The 17,236-nt window shown below is 43.3% G+C and overlaps 1 protein-coding gene across 3 annotated transcripts in view; it reads right to left on the bottom strand.

Annotated features, from left to right (window-relative positions):
- Positions 1-16,371, bottom strand: part of samd10a (sterile alpha motif domain containing 10a) — a 17,291-nt gene extending 920 nt beyond the window's left edge. Inside the window, exons 1-5 of one of the 3 annotated variants that reach the window (XM_085261059.1) lie at positions 15,881-16,371; positions 14,127-14,308; positions 2,690-2,858; positions 2,463-2,603; positions 4-2,299 (exon numbers count right to left, since the gene is read on the bottom strand). In XM_085261059.1, coding sequence (XP_085117185.1) covers positions 2,136-2,299; positions 2,463-2,603; positions 2,690-2,858; positions 14,127-14,308; positions 15,881-15,893 — 669 coding nt within the window. In that variant the 5' untranslated portion in view covers positions 15,894-16,371 and the 3' untranslated portion in view covers positions 4-2,135. Of the gene's footprint in view, positions 1-3; positions 2,300-2,462; positions 2,604-2,689; positions 2,859-12,187; positions 14,006-14,126; positions 14,309-15,880 lie in introns of those variants that run through there. The other 2 variants (XM_085261058.1, XM_085261057.1) reach the window with 2 other exon arrangements.
- Positions 16,372-17,236: the final 865 nt, after the last annotated feature.

Raw genomic sequence — 17,236 nt, forward strand, 5'->3', positions numbered from 1 at the left:
ACAAATCAGGAATATATGTCAGTTAGCTGTTACTGAGCTGTTAGTACCATGAAAAATACTTAACAGTCAGATAATTTAGGACAACTTAACACAGTAACACAAACTGTGACAAATACCATTTTGTGTCAGGATAGTCCATGCAAATTAAGTCAGTTTTAAAAACAGACTGCTTATTATGACTATTGCTTTTCTTTCACTAGAGCATAAAAGATCAGCACAAGCATTTATGTTCAGTCTAAAGAGACACATGTCACAAGGCCTGATATAGCATGTGTCTAAGGGATATCATCAGAAGATACCAATTCATATCAAAATTCTCAAAATATGACAATAATTGTTTAATGTTTGTTTTTAAACCTTTCTTTTCTACAAGCTTCAGCAAGCAGAATCATGGTCTGAATGCACTGATGTGCCAAACATATTTGATTTGCCAAGAGGATCTATAAACTATCAACTCTGTATAGGCTCCTTTTGCTAGCCAATTTCTTTTTATTTAATTATTTTTATACATGTATGGTGTAATAATGCCTGAGCCGACAGCTGGAAGTAAAGAGAATACAAAAGAAAATAGAAAAGGGGACAAACAGGAGAAAAGATAAGATCACAGGTCAAAGCACAAAGAAAGCAAAAGGACACACTGTCGCTGAAAGAGAAGAAAAACAAAAAAACAGATACACAAACAAACACACACCCATCCACGTCAAGTTTGTTTTGTCCTTTTATTACATCTACCATAGACAGCATCTGTACCGAGGCTGCAGGTCTGGAAGTGACAGAGGCACCATAATTTTAAATACAAGGAACATTCAGTTTGTTTGTTTGCTCGCTTTTTTGTAACTATGTTATCTAATTGGGTATCAACAATCATATAACTAACACTGATATTAGTACTGACTACTACATTTCTACTATCATAACATCCCTAACGCGTCTATATCTACATTAGACGACAACCAGCCGTTGGCATAAAGTAGCTTAACATAAAGACAGGAATCACCTGAAAGCAGCTAGCAAAAGAAGCACCTACCAGCACTTCTAACACATAACACTGTTTAAATGTAACACCAACAATCTGCTGTTAATTAAAAGGGTGCTGTGAGTCAAACTCTTTCTTCAGGCATCCATCCATTCCACCTAAACCCCCACTAAAACAAATAACTGGGACTTTCTATACTTTAGCTTTTACTTCCTTTTTTTAAATGGCCAAAGACTGAAAAGGCACAGCCAGCCAAGAGTTTCTGATAAGTTGTTTAACTGATTGATTTTCATTTGTTCTGCCAATCATGTACAGCTAAGATGCAACCACTTCTACTGGGCTCTCATGTTTCTAATTAGGAGAGTTTTATGAGCTGTAAGCAGCGACTTTGTGCAGGCAGAGGAAACTAATGTCTGTTGTTTAGCTTTGGGACTTCAGCCTTACTGTCTTACTTTGCTGCCTAATACAAGCATGGTAGAAAATCCTCTCTGCTATCTCTCTTAGCTCTAGTTTGAACAGAATTTTGACTAAAAATGTCACTGCATGATTTAAAGACATCGAATCTTTTCCATTAATCTTAAAGCCAAGTTACGTCAAACTCCACTGTTGGCTTATAACAACTGCTAGCATTCAATTATTTTCAATGAGAAGTCGCAGTGCTTTTAGTGTAGTTCACAGACATGTGAACAAAAAATTGGTTTAAGAAACAAAGAAAACCACATCTTTTACTGAACCCGTGTGAAGGGCTGACCCATGCACTGCTTGCAGGCTCCATCTGGCCAGTCACCATGGGCCACCAGGTGCTCTACCCCGAGTACCCCACAGGGTGGGGCCCCCGTCACAGTGTTGCTTTGTATATTAAAACCACAGTAGTCTCATCTGAATAAAGTGAATGGGAATACATAGAAAACAGACCCGCTTATTGTGTAAGTGTTGTTTGTTTACATTGCTGTTCTCATATTTACATCACAGAGAGCCATAACACTTCCCTGACCCCAGACAGATGCAGGGCTGGTGGCGGTGGACACACAGCAGAATGCCTCCCATGTGAAAAGCCCCTTTGTTTTGGAACTGCACCCACCAACATTTTTCCAACGTTATTCAACCAAGAAGTGAAATGTATCCTTGGCACAGATACGCATAATTACAGCAGCAGGTTTTACAAGGACAGGAGAAAACAGAGTGGAGAAATCTCACACAAGCATAGAGAGCATGCAAGTTTTAACTTGCCTGCCTGCCTGCCTGGGTTTGAACCTGGACCCTCCTGCTGTGGGACGGCAGCACAAACTATGGAGCCATCGTCAATATTTTTTTTCCAGCTATCTTCATCATAAAACATGTAATTTTAGTGCTAAGCTAAACCACTGCTAGCTAAAGATTAATTTTTAATTGACAGGAATAGGAGTCAGAAATTTTAATGTGAAAAATGTCAAACTGTGTCTTCAAAGTCAAGGACTGGGAAGACTGAAAACACACACACTCTCACCTCTGCTGAGCAGCTGCAGGTTGCGTCCCTCCTCCTGCACCTGGAGCTGCAGCACTTGTTGCAGCAGCTCCTGTCGAAGTGTCTCCTGCACTAAACCCATGCGCTCCAGCTTCTCCCCATTCAGGCGCAGTAACGCTCGGCCTTTAAGGTGATGACAAAGTAATTTTTTACAATTAAACTGTAATTCATGAATTCACTAGTGGAACTGTTTTTCTACTATCTCAGACCTGTGATGGCGTGGTGGGAGAACGCTTCCACATAGGTCAGGTAGTTGTGTGGACAGTGTTTCTTCAGCCACTTGCACACATCTTGTTGAGACCAAAGAACAACAGGACGGATCAGGCTGGGCTGTGTTGGGCTTGTGTGATATATCCCATAATTGTCACTGGAGCGGTACTGTAGATAAGAAGGCAGACAGGAAAACATACAGATAAATGGAGAGGGTTAGTGATATAAGGGGACATTTAATGCTTTTTTTCCCCTTATGTCTGTCATATGTGTACCATTGGAGTAGAGGACATTCACATCAAACTTGGGTAAAGCTGCACATATTGAGGTCAGAGTATGTGCAAATTAATAATAATAATAATAATGGATTGCATTTATATAGCGCTTTTCAAGGAACCTAAAGCGCTCTACAATTCCACTATTCATTCACTCTCACATTCACACACTGGTGGAGGCAGCTACAGTTGTAGCCTCAGCTGCCCTGGGGCAGACTGACAGAAGCGAGGGTGCCACATCGCGCCATCGGCCCCTCTGGCCAACACCAGTAGGTGGCAGGTGAAGTGTCTTGCCCAAAGACACAACAACCAAGACAGACAGAGCTGGGGATCGAACCAGCAACCTTCCGGTTCACAACCCCCTGAGCCATGGTGAGTGAAACCAAAATCTCAGGTTTAAAATGGCACTAAATACACAACTTCAGAAAGTTTTTCTACTCTTGGATCCAAATGATGTCAAACAGAGTGCATATACCTAATATTGTTATTACCAGGACACACACTGGCTTTGAGCACAGAAAACCATCCACCACCTTTTAAAATCATGTGTTTCTGAGGGGCAGCCAATCAGAACAGGGGCAGGTAGCTGAAGTAGCTTAACAGAAGAAGAACACAGAGGCTACAGCAATGCTCAGTCTTAGATAAAAAAGGATTATTTTGAACTTTAAATCTTGAAATCTACAGGCACCAACCACAGAAGACGTAGCTGTAGCTCAGGCGGTAGAGCAGGTCATAGGTTAATTGGCAGGATGGTGGTTTGATCCCTGGCTGCTCCACTCTGCATGCCAAATCTCCCTAGGAAAGATACTAACCCCAAGTTTTTCTCTGATGAATGTGTGTGATTGATAGACAGAAAGCACTCAAGCACAGAAAAAAAGTGTTTGCGTGGGTGAATCAGGCTCCTTGGTTTGCAGCCATCTCCCTTGTTGCTGTGTTTAAAAATGCCAGGTTGATTCTTGTGAAGGAGTTTAACCTGGTACGAGGTACTGCCACCAAATGCAAAACCCCCAAAATGGACTTGAATCAAGCTGAGCATGTGCTAGTGAAAAAGAGGCTTAAGGAGATTTTTCAAATAGAGAGATACTAAGATAAGTAAACAGACAGCATTTTTCAGAGGTGAGATCTGTTCAATGACTCAAAGTCCTTTGCACTATTACTACACCAATGTAAAGAGCTTGGAAATATAAGCAACTGAACTTCTTCAAGTCTCTTGAAGACATTTCCCCTCTTATCCGAGAAGCTTCCTCAGTTCAACTGAAAAGGTAAAATGTCTTCAAGAAACATAACAAAGTGCAGTTGCTTTTCTTTCCACGCTCCATAGTTGACAATGACCTGGATGCCTGAGAACCTACACAGATATACTACTACACTACTTCCACTTCTTTGGGTTCAGTATTTAGGTCTAAGACATGCCAACAGGAGGAGCCAGGGATTGAGTTAGTGAATCATCCTTCAATTAGCTGAAGGCCAGTTCTACCTCCCTTGTGCACACTAGAGACTTGTATCCCTTAATTTATCTTTTAAAAAAGAAAGTTTTAAACTTCACACTAACATGTTCACACAGGGGACATACTGTACTGATGTGCTTTGTGCTGAGATAGATAACCTACCACAGGCATATCTCTCATTAACTGCCAAAGATATTCAGTTATCGGTGGCATTTGACTGCTAGGAGATGTCTCCCATGAAAATATATCCAGAGGAACGGCACAAAATTCAGACTCCATTTAAAACCTGAATGAACCTTAAAGCTCTTTTAATCTTTTCGCCTGCTGTTGCCGCTGTGCATCCATACAACCCACATCTATCATGCGCTGTGTACAAATCTGCACACTGTCTTTTATTCGCTGTACATAACATGTGCACACAGCCAATTAAGTGAGCATCTGCTGGGAGGATTATAAGATGAATATTGAGTATCACATTTCATTTCACATGCCTTATATACATCAAAAGATGACAAGTTTGGGCCTCTACAGGGCTAGAACATGTTTCAGCCTCATTAAAGAACACAGGGGCGATCGTTGCCATATGTATAGGCAGTGTAGGCACATCTGTGTAGCTGTGAAGTTCCCTAGAAGAGTGGCGAACAAGCAGCAGCAACAGCAGCAGAAAAAGCACACAAAGACATGCATGTAGGCCAGTGTCATGTTGAGATTCAGCTCTTTTATCTTATAGATGTACAGGATGCAAAACTGGAGTTGTAATCAAGCTGCGCCTTTGATCAGCCAATCACTTTTTAAAAATGTAGCAAGTTCAGCAGTTCATTTGCAAGATAAAAAATATCACATCTGGCTGATGTGCAAGAGTCAGTGGAGCAAATGTTTTGCAGGAGGGTCTGCCTGATATGTCAGGATGCAGTGGTGTTAAAAACATTCTTATTCTCAAAATAGAACCAAAAATGGTGAGTTTGATATATTTTTTTAAGCATGTTCATCACTTCACCAACAATTTTTTGATCCATAGGATGTCAGTAATGATTCATTTCATTAAAATATAATATTAGTAATAATATGAATAATAGCAAGAAGAATGAAAGTATTCAACTCCTTTTTTTTCTTTTTAGCCATCAGAATTACTGTCTGAAGGCCAAGAAAGATGCCCAACGGATTTACTTTACCAAGTGGATCATCACGGCCTTGCCGTAGTGGTCCATTTGATTGACCTTTATTATTATTTATTTATTTATGTATTTTTATTTTCAGTTGTTACAGACGGGACAGTATTCCACTCCTGCATGAATCACAGACTCTGGAGATTTTCCATAACACAATGGTGATCTGCACTAAAAATCGAAGTAACTAAAAAAGAAGTAGTTTGCTTGCTTTTGGTTTTAACACCGGAGTGTAGTGCAATCATACAGATACTGAAAGTATATCAACAATATCCATCCATTCTCCTCCTTATCAGGAAGCCGGAGTACACATGCAAACACAGAGAAAACATGCAAACTACACTCGGCCAGATGGAGGATTTGAACTCAGGACCTTCAGTAGTGCTAACCACCACACCACCATGCCACCCTGCTTATTTTTAAGTCTCCTTTATTGTGATCAGCAATTAATTTGTGATGAAATATACAAATGCCTTTGACCTGTTCACAAAACTGATACATAATGTGAGTATTCTTCTATTTATTTTTGAGGAGAATGAATGACATTGGGCTTCGAGCTGTGAGCTGAAACAAACAAAACATTAATGTTTTGCGAGACGTTTTTAATCAATAATCACTTTTGGGTTGTTTAATGTAATCTAATATATAATGTTACACAATTTTTAAAGACATAGAGGAGTTTTAACTGTGCACGATGTCCTGTGTGGTTTACTCGCACACAGGGCGACATTTACAGTCTTTCTGTCACGACATTGTAGTCCTCAGTGTGAGCCTCACCTGGTGAGAGTTTTCAGATTATGGTAATTATGGTTTTTAGCTGGAATATGCTCTTCACCAACAATAAATAAGAAGCCAGTTATTCTGTTTGTTTTTGTATTTGGCATAGCTGAACACTCAATAGAGGATTTGGGGTTTGGAGCCGAGTGCACTCAGTTTGTTTTCCCCCCCTGTGTAAATTTTGTTTAACACAAAGAACAATAATTTGTCTTGAGGTTTTCACACAATAAATCAAGCAGCTAATGATATTAAACTTTTATTTCTCCAAAAACATGCCATGCTGATCAAGAAAGTGACCTATTCTGCTTCACTTCAGAGTGTTTACTGCTTTCTGATTACAGTTTTGTCTCACTGGGAGGTTTACTGCCGAGTCTTTTTGTGAACGGGCATGTCGGACGTGATGTGCATCATTTTCACTGACATGCTGCAGATACTGTTGCTGTGGCAATGCAGTTAATGGGGATCTAAATAACAAAGAAAGACACATTCAGAGTTTGAATCAAGTATTTTTCTGGCTCTGACTGACTTCTAATGCACCACGAATACTTTTATGGTGAGCTTTTATCTTTAGACTTCCTTCTCACCCTCTGGATTTCCTTTCATCACTTCCATTTATGCAGCAAACAGTTTTTCCTAACTTCACACCCTACCGTTGTAAAAACCTGAGCCCTCATGTTTGGCTTGTATATGAATAAATGTGGTTGGAGTGATCGCACAAAGGATTTCTACTTATTGGTATTTTTTAAACATTGTTTGATTAGGAGTGAACATTTCCCTTAATTCATTAAAAATAAAATGAGTCAGATGTCCTTCAATATGCAAAACAATCCCCCCAAATCCCAAAAAGCTCCATTTCTAATTTGGCTGCAGGTTATGATTTTTCATTATTAATTGTTTTGTGAATAAAACGACTGTTTGCCCAGTAAAATGTCAGAATATGTGAAAATTGACCACAGTCATGTAAAGTAGGAGTTGTAAAACTTTTTGAGGCCAGAGATCCCTTAGAGGCAGAACAAGAACCATCGCAAAATCCTAGCAATGATTTAGTTGGATAAGGGTCACTTGAGGACTAATTTAAATACACTCACTGACCACTCTGTTAGGTATGCATCTTCAACTGCTCGTTAATGCAGATATCTAATCAGCCAATCACATGGCAGCAACTTGACCTCAACGACCTGCTGAAATTCCAACTTAAAGCATGACGTGGCTGTTGGTGCCAGACAGGCTGGTCTGAATATTTCAGGTCAGAGGAGAATGCCCAAACTGCTTCAGAGAACCAGTCGTTAAAACCAAGGTTTGCAGATGAGCATCTCTGAATGCACAACATCTTGAAAGCACATATGCTACAGCAGCAGAAGACCACACCAGGTACCACTCCTGTCAGCTAAGAACTGCAGCTGACAGGTTTAAATAGGTGAGTTTTGATACCTACGTATTGTTACTGACCATCCCCATCCCTTTACAATATACCCATCTTCCGATGGGTATAACGCACCATGTCACAAAGCTCAAATAATCTCAAATGCTTTCATGAGCATGAGTTCATTCTACTCAGATGACCTCCGCAGTCACCAGATCTCAATCCAATAGAGCACTTTTGGGATGTGGTGCAGCAGCAGATTCACATCATTGATGTACAGCTGACATATCTGCAGCAGCTGTGTGATGCTATCACGTCAATATGGACCAAAAGTTATGTATTTATATGTATAGCTATGTATATTTTCATATTATTTATATTCTAAATTGTGTTTTAAGCTCTGGTTTCTTATTGTTTAATTTTTAGTGTAGTGAAGCCTTTATTGCAGTAGTAGTTTAATATTTTAAAACCTCAAATATGGGCCTATTTCTCATGGGCAAAACTTAAGAAGTATATCTCAGTAAACACATGCACCAAAGCCTCTTCTCGCTGGTTCTATTAATAAATCTAAACAGGTTGAGGAATACTAACTCTAAAGACCTTTTATTAAGGCATATTAAGCGCACGCATTGAGCGTTTAGAATCAGAAGTTAATATATAGTTTATATTCTCACTAAAAATTCTCACTAACCCACACACATAAATTATGAAGTCATTACCAAAAACATTCCAAATAATTTTCCTTTCAGCGGTTACTATATGTATTTTGCTGCTCTGAGTCCACAGCTGTGAAGTATAAAAACACTATAGAGACCATAATGAGTGTTTGGATGCCTGTGAGAGGTGGCAGAGATGCATACTGACAGAGTGAATACGAGAACAGCATGCCAAAAAAAAAGTAAGTGGAAAAACTTAACAATGGAGGAAGTGAAAATACTGTAAACACATTACAATGCAGCACAGACACACAACACCGATTAAGTTCATGTGCGTCGAGACAAAAATAAACAGACCACTACTTTATGTGCATCCAAGAGGATTGAAGCAAAGACATAATGCATTGCATACAACTATGTTATCAGCCCAGCCCAGTTCTATGTTTGCAGCTTTAGCTTCAGCTTGTAACAGCCTTTTAAAGAGCCTTTCATGGGGTGAAGACAAAGGCATGGGCTCTCTGACTTGTAACCAAGAGCTTTAAATGAGGCCAGCTTACAGTATAAATGGATTGTCTCTGCTGCCCAAACTGGCTGTGTGAAGAGACAATGCTGTATCAGATAACAAAAAACTATTAATTTATACCGGAACAGAATGACTAGTGGAAGTAGATATGAGGACGTTTTCACGCGAGAAGATCTATAGAAATGGCTAACTGTTTATTATCCTGAAACAACAGGCACAGGCTGGATACTATCAGGCAGTTAGGATCAAAATAAATTCAACTTTTCTCTGCTCTCAGTCAACAAGCACAGTGGTGGTGCAGCATAGTGTGAGCATAGGAAGACCTGTGCTATTTAAAGCTAAAAGGCTGTTAGAGCTCACCAACCCGCTGGGGAGAGGGCAACTTTCATTCTCTACTAACAAAGTGTCCATTTACAACAATAGATGATGACCGGCTGCATTTGTCAGACTATGAGGTTTTTTTTATATTTCAGACTTTTCCGTGGAGAAATCTGAGAGGAGAGCTGCCAAACGGCAGCAGGGGTTTTTGCATGTGCTCATATATTGCTAATGCAACAAACACAGCAGTTTCTTGTATGAGCAGTGCAACTTTTTCATATCTGCATGCAAGAAGTCAGTGGAATGGAAAATAAAAAATAAAACCAGAAACACATAACACCACTAATTTCTTGATATCGCCATTGGTGCAGTTTACATAAATCACAGTAGTTATTTTTAGTGAAATACAACAGTGCTTAATAGCCATGGAAACTGAATGGCTATAAATGGTTATTATACTGACAAGTTATGTAGATGTGGATTACCCTCAATTTATTAAACATATTGATGCATTAGTAATTTGAAAAATCTCCCAGGCACAGGCACTGGCTCAGGTCCAGGAATTATGTCTTTTAGTAAATATCAAACAGTGTGTATGATGTGCAGAAAACAACCAGCAGAGAGTACACACTCCAGCGTGTTCACTGCAAGGCGAGGACATGACGTTGTAAACAAGTTTAAGTATCTTGGACTCAAAATGAACTCTATTTAACCTTTAAAAGTCCTACTAAGTTATCTAACATCATAAAATGCAACGTTAAAAGATTTTGCTACCTGGCCACTAACAGGTGGAACAACACTTTATTCAGTGCAAACATATTTCAAAAAAGCCACTAAAAGCTTTGATTTTCAAAAAAGTAATTTTCATTTCATCCTGGTAGCATCAAATAACAACAACAATATTTTGATCTTAGTGGATTTTTAAAAATGTATATGCTTAAAAACATAGGTGACTGTGAAGTAGCTCATGTCAGTAAAAAGAACTAAATATTTCCATTGCTTATTAATTGTAATAAAGCAGAATTCCTACTTTTAATCCACATTTCAAACAGCACATTGTGGCAAACCAGTTCTATAGTCGTTTTTAACTTTGGATGATGCAGGACTTGGATTATTCTTTTGACTTTGTGTGTCTTTGTGTGCTTTTGAATGCAAGCTACCCAGGGGATGCGGATCTAAATTAATCCAGCATAATTACTTAAATAAACGATCTTATATTTTCCTGCTAATGTTCATTAACATGCACTGTCTCTGTTACATAAACATATAAAGTAAGGCTTTCTGTCATGAATCGCTGTGCGGCAGGCAGGAGTTGGACCCAAAATGCAGGACTCAGGGGGAGTCCTGCATTCAGCCCCCCGGAGACAGGAGGCTGAACGGGCCCCTCGGACCCTCCAGCGGAGACAGGAGGCTGAACGGGCCCCTCGGACCCTCCAGCTGACGAGGCGTGAGGCTGGACGGGCCCCTCGGACCCTCCAGCGGAGACAGGAGGCTGAACGGGCCCCTCGGACCCTCCAGCTGACGAGGCGCGAGGCTGGACGGGTCCCTCGGACCCTCCAGCAGAGACAGGAGGCTGGACGGGCCCCTCGGACCCTCCAGCGGAGACAGGAGGCTGGACGGGTCCCTCGGACCCTCCAGCAGAGACAGGAGGCTGGACGGGCCCCTCGGACCCTCCAGCGGAGACAGGAGGCTGGACGGGCCCCTCGGACCCTCCAGCGGAGACAGGAGGCTGGACGGGCCCCTCGGACCCTCCAGCGGAGACAGGAGGCTGAACGGGCCCCTCGGACCCTCCAGCGGAGACGGGCGGCTGAACGGGCCCCTCGGACCCTCCAGCGGAGATGAGGAGGTGCTGGCTGGGCTCACTGGAACCCCCAGCGGACGAGGTAGATGGCGACACGGGAGCCGCGGAGTGCTGGATGAGCTCATCCGAGCTTCCAGCAGGAGCCGATGTAGAGCCAGAGAGAATTGGGACCCCGGGCTCAACGTTAAGCTGGCTAGAAAACTGCACTGCTACGGGGAACTGGGCCAAAGGTTCAGGTGCGAGCTGAGCTGCTGGACACACAGGGACCTGAGCTGCTGGACACACGGGGACCTGAGCTGCTGGACACACGGGGACCTGAGCTGCTGGACACACGGGGACCTGAGCTGCTAACGGTGGAGAAGTAAATGACTGCACAGGGGACTGAACTGATGTCTGTAGTAACGGTGGTGGTGAGAGTGGAGTAGGTGGTGGAGTTAATGACTTCACAGGGGAATGAACTAGAGGTAGTGACGGTTGTGGTGCTGGTGGTTGAGTGGGTGACTGTGCTAAAGGAGGCTGCACTGGGGACACTGGAGACTGCACTGGGGAAAGCAGGGCTGCAGGAGGCTGCACTGGGGACACTGGAGACTGCACTGGGGAAAGCAGGGCTGCAGGAGGCTGCACTGGGGACACTGGAGACTGCACTGGGGACACTGGAGACTGCACTGGGGACACTGGAGACTGCACTGGGGAAAGCAGAGCTGCAGGAGACTGCGCTAGAGACTGCAGTGATGGTTGTAGTGGAGGTGTGACGGGTGGAGGAGTGGCTGAAGTGGCTGCGGGTCGGGCGGCTAGTGGCTCAGCTACAGAGCATATTAACGGCAGGGCTATGGGTTGAATGTCTGACTGAGTAGCAGCCTGAATGGCTGGGTGTAGTGATGGTGGTGGTGGAAGGGAAACAGGTGGTAGTGTGGATGACGGAACTAAGGGCGACTGAGTGGCAGACCGAACTGATGACTGAAGCGATGGTAGAGGTGAAAATGGAGCGTGTGGTGGAGTTAATGGCTGTGCTAGCGGGGACACAGGAGACGCAGCTTGTAGCTGGGCAGCTAAGAGAGCTTCAGGAGGCTGGGCAGCTGATAAACTGTTCACATTACCGTCCGTAGCACAAAACACAGCCCCTGAACGAATAGTTCCACGGTTCGACACAAAAAAAGAGTCCTTACTCACCACAGCCGGCGATGTACAAGTCTGAATGTCCGGCTGTGGGGTGGCGCGCTGGCGGCGTGGTCGTCGTTTCTTTTTAGATGATGGCTCTGACGGGCCGAGCGGCTCCACATCCGGCCCTTCAGGCAGGTGGGCAGTAGCAGCTGGGGGATGAAGGTGGAGCTCATTTTGGATTAAATCCTGTTCGAGTGGGTGGAGCGCACTGAGTAGCCAGGGAAGACCAGAGATTAAACGCTGTAGTTTGGTTTCCACAGCACAGCGAAATTCCTTCCCCTCATGTTCGAGCCACAGATGCAGGAGTCTTTCCACGGAGTAGATTATGTCCAGACGCAGTTCTTCTGGTGGGTTGAGTGCTGCTGGGTCCATATCTGGTGACGTCGTACTGTCATGAATCGCTGTGCGGCAGGCGGGAGTTGGACCCAAAATGCAGGACTCACAGACTCGAGGGAATGAACTCAAAACACAGCTTTATTTGCCGGTAGAACAAACATACAAACTAAACTAAACTGGGAAGCCACAAACTAAGAACTCACAGCGAGACACAGGGAGATCCACACACAGCATGAGGGACGACGTCACGCCGAACAGAGGGAGACGCAGACAGAAATACACAGAGGGTTAACGAGGAAAGTGGGAACACACGGGGAACACAGGTGACACTGATAATCATAACGAGACAGGGCGGGGTGAACTGAACATGACATGTACGGGCGTGAGAGTCACAAAGTAAACAGGAAGTGCACAGAGGTTCAGACAGGAGGAGAGAGAGCACGGGGAAAACACAGACATAACGGGCTGGGGAAACATGAAACAACCACAAAGGGAGACGAGGGCTCATAAATACACAGGGCACACAGGGGGGGGGAGAGAGAGCACGGGGAGAACTTGGACATAATGGGCAGGGGAAACATGGAATAAAACATAAGGAGAGACGAGGGCTCACAGATACACAGAGGGGCACACAGGGGGTAAAAGCCATGAAGGGAAAACACTTAGGGAACAACACAACAGGGCAACTCAGAAAACATGGCCTAAATAAGGAACAAAATACAAACATACAAGAAAACTAAGAACACTGGGCCAACATGGCCCAGGACCATGACACTTTCATATTGGTCTTCTCTGAGTCCTTGTGGATGTTACATGTTATTACAACACCTGTAAGTCATCCACGGTGCGTTGAGGTGGTTATCTCCATGTAGTGAACTGTGTTACAAAAATCAATGCATTTGGAATGAGATACAGAGAGAAGTGTATATATCCACACACATTTATTTTGATGCCTTCAACACAGATCAGCAAAGCCACTGGGACAAATAGGATTGTAACATCATAGACATAGTGTATGGCCTACAAGAAGCTCTACATCTATGTCCAGATAGAGTCTGTTTATTTGGCTAAAGGTGCTTAAATGCTTGATTTTCTGACTGGCCCTCTTGTTTACATTTCACCACAGTCACATCTGTGACCATTAGTTTAAGCAGTCATGCCTGCAACCAGCTAATCATGCCCAGATAGGTGGCCGTGTTTTCAGATAGGCATATACAGTAGTTCACGTGAAAAACTTTAGTCGGAAACTTGTCATTATTTTTCTCTGCAGTATCAGAAAAACCTCTAAAATGAGTGAAAGAGTAAAGGTTTCAATGTCTGACCTGAGAAACTATCGGCACAGGACCTTTCTCCTTTTCTTTGATTAGGTTTGCATTCTTACATTTCTTGTTAATTTTTTTAGCAATTAAATTAATCTTTAACATATTAGAATTCCAAAGTAAATATATATGGTTTTCCTAACTCTGGATTTGTGGCAAACATCATCAAGCTTAATTAGGCAGAAAGAAACATATCACCCTGAGCTGCAAGAATAAAGAAAACCTAAGGGGATTATGACAACATGCACCAGGTGCGCTTTTCGACATGCTGAAGTCATGTAGGTGCTCAGTACCTGCAGGGCCTCGGTCCCCGGCTGCTGTAGCAGCTTCACTGTTCTGCCTCCCGCTGTTTTCTGTCCACGGCCGTCATGCCAGGTCAGGTTCCCACCTGTCCGTCGACTCAGCTGGTGCTTAAAGTCCTCAGGCAGAGCCCTGTACTCCACAGCTGGCCTGCAGAAACTGAAACTGGATGCAGCTGGAGAGATAAAGGGAGGGGGTATAATGATTAGACAGGCAGACCTGCTGACAGTGTAAAAACAGCATGGGACTACTTCCCTACTCCCTTGCTCTGCATGACTTGGAAACAAAAGGCAGGATTGAAACCATATGGATAACCTGCCATTCAGGAATGGTCTCCTTAGCAAATTTCTGCAAATCTGCTCTATTGACACAAACCAGGCTTGAGTTAGTTATCTGAGCCTTGATAAAATCGTAGATGAATCCTGGAAGTCAGCGTTCAGGTACCACAATTACTTTGTGAAAAGCTTGTAGAGTTGTGAGACATGCCACTTTCTCATCATTAGGATGAGGCCTGCAGGCAGATATCCAAACTGACTCAACAGCAGGTGGCTTCCCAACATCCAGTAATTAAAGAGTGTGCAACTACAGTAAACACGCTGTTACTGGCACAGATTCTGGCAGAAAGCCACGGGTCATTACACATTCATGTGCCAGATTGGAAGGATTTTCTTACCACGTTTGAAGCTCCGTGTGCAGCTTGTGTTTGCGTGTGCGCTAATGTGCATTTTCAATATCTTAAGTTGACTAAGAGAATTTGAAAAGAGGACAGAACGAGAGAGGCTGTCAGGGGGAAACGAGGTTTTGAGGAGATGAAAGAGTGCCTTCGTTTCTCCTGCTTTGTGCTTCTCTTTTCTGTCATTCACCATCTCCCACCGAGAGCGGAGCCATTCTGCGTCCTGCAATCATCAAGGCAAACCAGCACTATCAGGTTATTACGAATAAAACTTGGTGTGCGATTTTTGGTTTCTTTGAGGTTTTACTCGAGGCATGTACGAACCCTCCTTCAGAGTGTTACTCACCCAGGCTGCCGCTGTAAACACAAATGTGCCCCTTTCATGGATGTAGTATGCATAATTAAGACTATTTGTCAGAGCCTTTTCCCTTCAAATGGAGAAAAAAAAACCTTCTCTTTAAAAAGTGCCAGTACTGGAAAGGAAACACTTTCATGATCAAAATCCTTACTAAACAAATTATGAAGTATCTGGCCTGCCTGCAATATCTTTAATCCTGTATTTTGGATGAATATAGTTAAATTAAAGCTCTTATTTGGGGTATTTAAAATTTTGACTTGGCACACATCTTTACCTATCAGAAATATGCACATCAGGACTTCAGAAGCTGGGAGTAAATTCAATTAAGAGCAAGCCAAGGCAGAAAAGTGACCACAGCAACAGTCACACTGATGGTGGCGATGCTGGATGCGCTGTCCATTTCAGCACCGTGTCACTGACCATCAGCGACCCCCTTCTGTTCCTTTCTTATGCATAATATTCTTATAATGTCTGAATGCATGTATATGACAGAGTCTGTTTTTAATAGATTTAATGTGGCAGCGTTTAGCTGCACTTTATTTCAGAGAGCTCTTTCCAGCTGAGGCCACTTACGTAACAGATAAACTGGTTTAGCAAGTAATGAGTTAAAGTAATGGAATCAGCGTGCTTTAGATTTCGGCGGAATGCGAGTCGGACTATTTAGAAAAGAGTTACTGATTATTATTATTAATAATATTGAAGTGTAACCTTCCTACCGTCTACAGCCATGATGTTTTCTCGGAGACAGCCTAGTGGAAGTCTCCCATCTTCTCCGGTGACCGACACACGGGCTGCGGGTCCAGCTCTTCCCCTCTGTGTGCGCTCCGCTCACCGACAAAAGTTTCACTGAGGTCTGGCAGGAGCAGCGACGCTCCACATCCTCTGACCTGAGCTGCTGGGCTAAGTGGGGATTTAAAAAATAAACAAACAACCACGTCTTAAAACCAGCTCACGTCGTCCTCAGTGTCACTGGCTGCTGCTGTCTGTGAAGCCGAAGTTGCAGAAGACTGGACAAGAATGTCCCCGAGCAGCTGGCTGACTGGTTCCGCGGGCTCAGGCGGGCGCGAGCATGTGCGCGCGCGTGCGTATTTGTGTGTGGTTTTCGTCCATGTCGTGAGAATCAGATGCGCGGCTTTTTCTCAAGAGCATGCATGAGCACAGCGAGCTCAAAGTGCAGCCCCGGGCCCTGTAATTAACGCAGCCAGTGGAGACTCTGAAAAACAGCCGGATGAAAAGGCTTCTCATAGCTGCAGCATCCACCATAAGGAATTCCCCTTTGCCTTTTCTTAAAGAAAGGGAGCTCTGTGCGCGCCCGTGGGCACTGCGCCCTCCCTGTGATGGACCCTCTATGTCGGGTCTGTGCAGAAGAGCTGCAGGACGGTGACTGTTCCTGCTCACACCTGCCCTTGCACTCACTTTATTGGCCACATTTGGCCGCAGAGTAAAAGAGAGACCTCCGTAGGAGCAAAAGAGCACAAAACTTTAAGCATCCAACATAACTCAAAATACAATCAAAGCCATGGAAAAGACTATCTGTCTTTCTTTCTTATTTCTCTCACTCAAAACAAAAGGAATACGAACAAGATTCAACAGTGTGGTCTGTACAGACATGACAGCATCACTCTTGTTACACCATCACCAGCCTGAAGACTGACAGAAGGCAGAGTTGCTCCTTGCTTTCATGCTGTTTACACCAGCCATTTGAATATCAAACAACAGAAAAAATACACCATAGAAAAAACCCAGATTACTGCTGCTCACTGGATATTTTTCTCTTTTTTAGATTAGTACCTGAGTGGGATGCTTGTGTTTGAAAATCTCAATACATCCTAATTTCTGAAATATTCAGACCAACCTGTTCGTCAGTAACAACATGCTTCATTCAAAATCACTTAAATGACCTTTCGTTTTCATTCTGATGCTCAGTATGAACTTCAGCAGGTCATATTGGCCTGAACACATTGAGTTACTGCCATGTGATTAGTTCATGATCATTCAGTCACAAAAAAGAGAGAGAGAAAAAAAGAAAGTTCAGGTGAGAGAGCCCACAGAAGAGGCGTCATTAACCACAA

This window comes from Mchenga conophoros, linkage group LG20 (assembly GCF_057382185.1).
Source record: "Mchenga conophoros isolate Kocher_MC1m ecotype Shallow Benthic linkage group LG20, M_conophoros_male_GT1.1, whole genome shotgun sequence".
NCBI lineage: Eukaryota > Metazoa > Chordata > Actinopteri > Cichliformes > Cichlidae > Mchenga > Mchenga conophoros.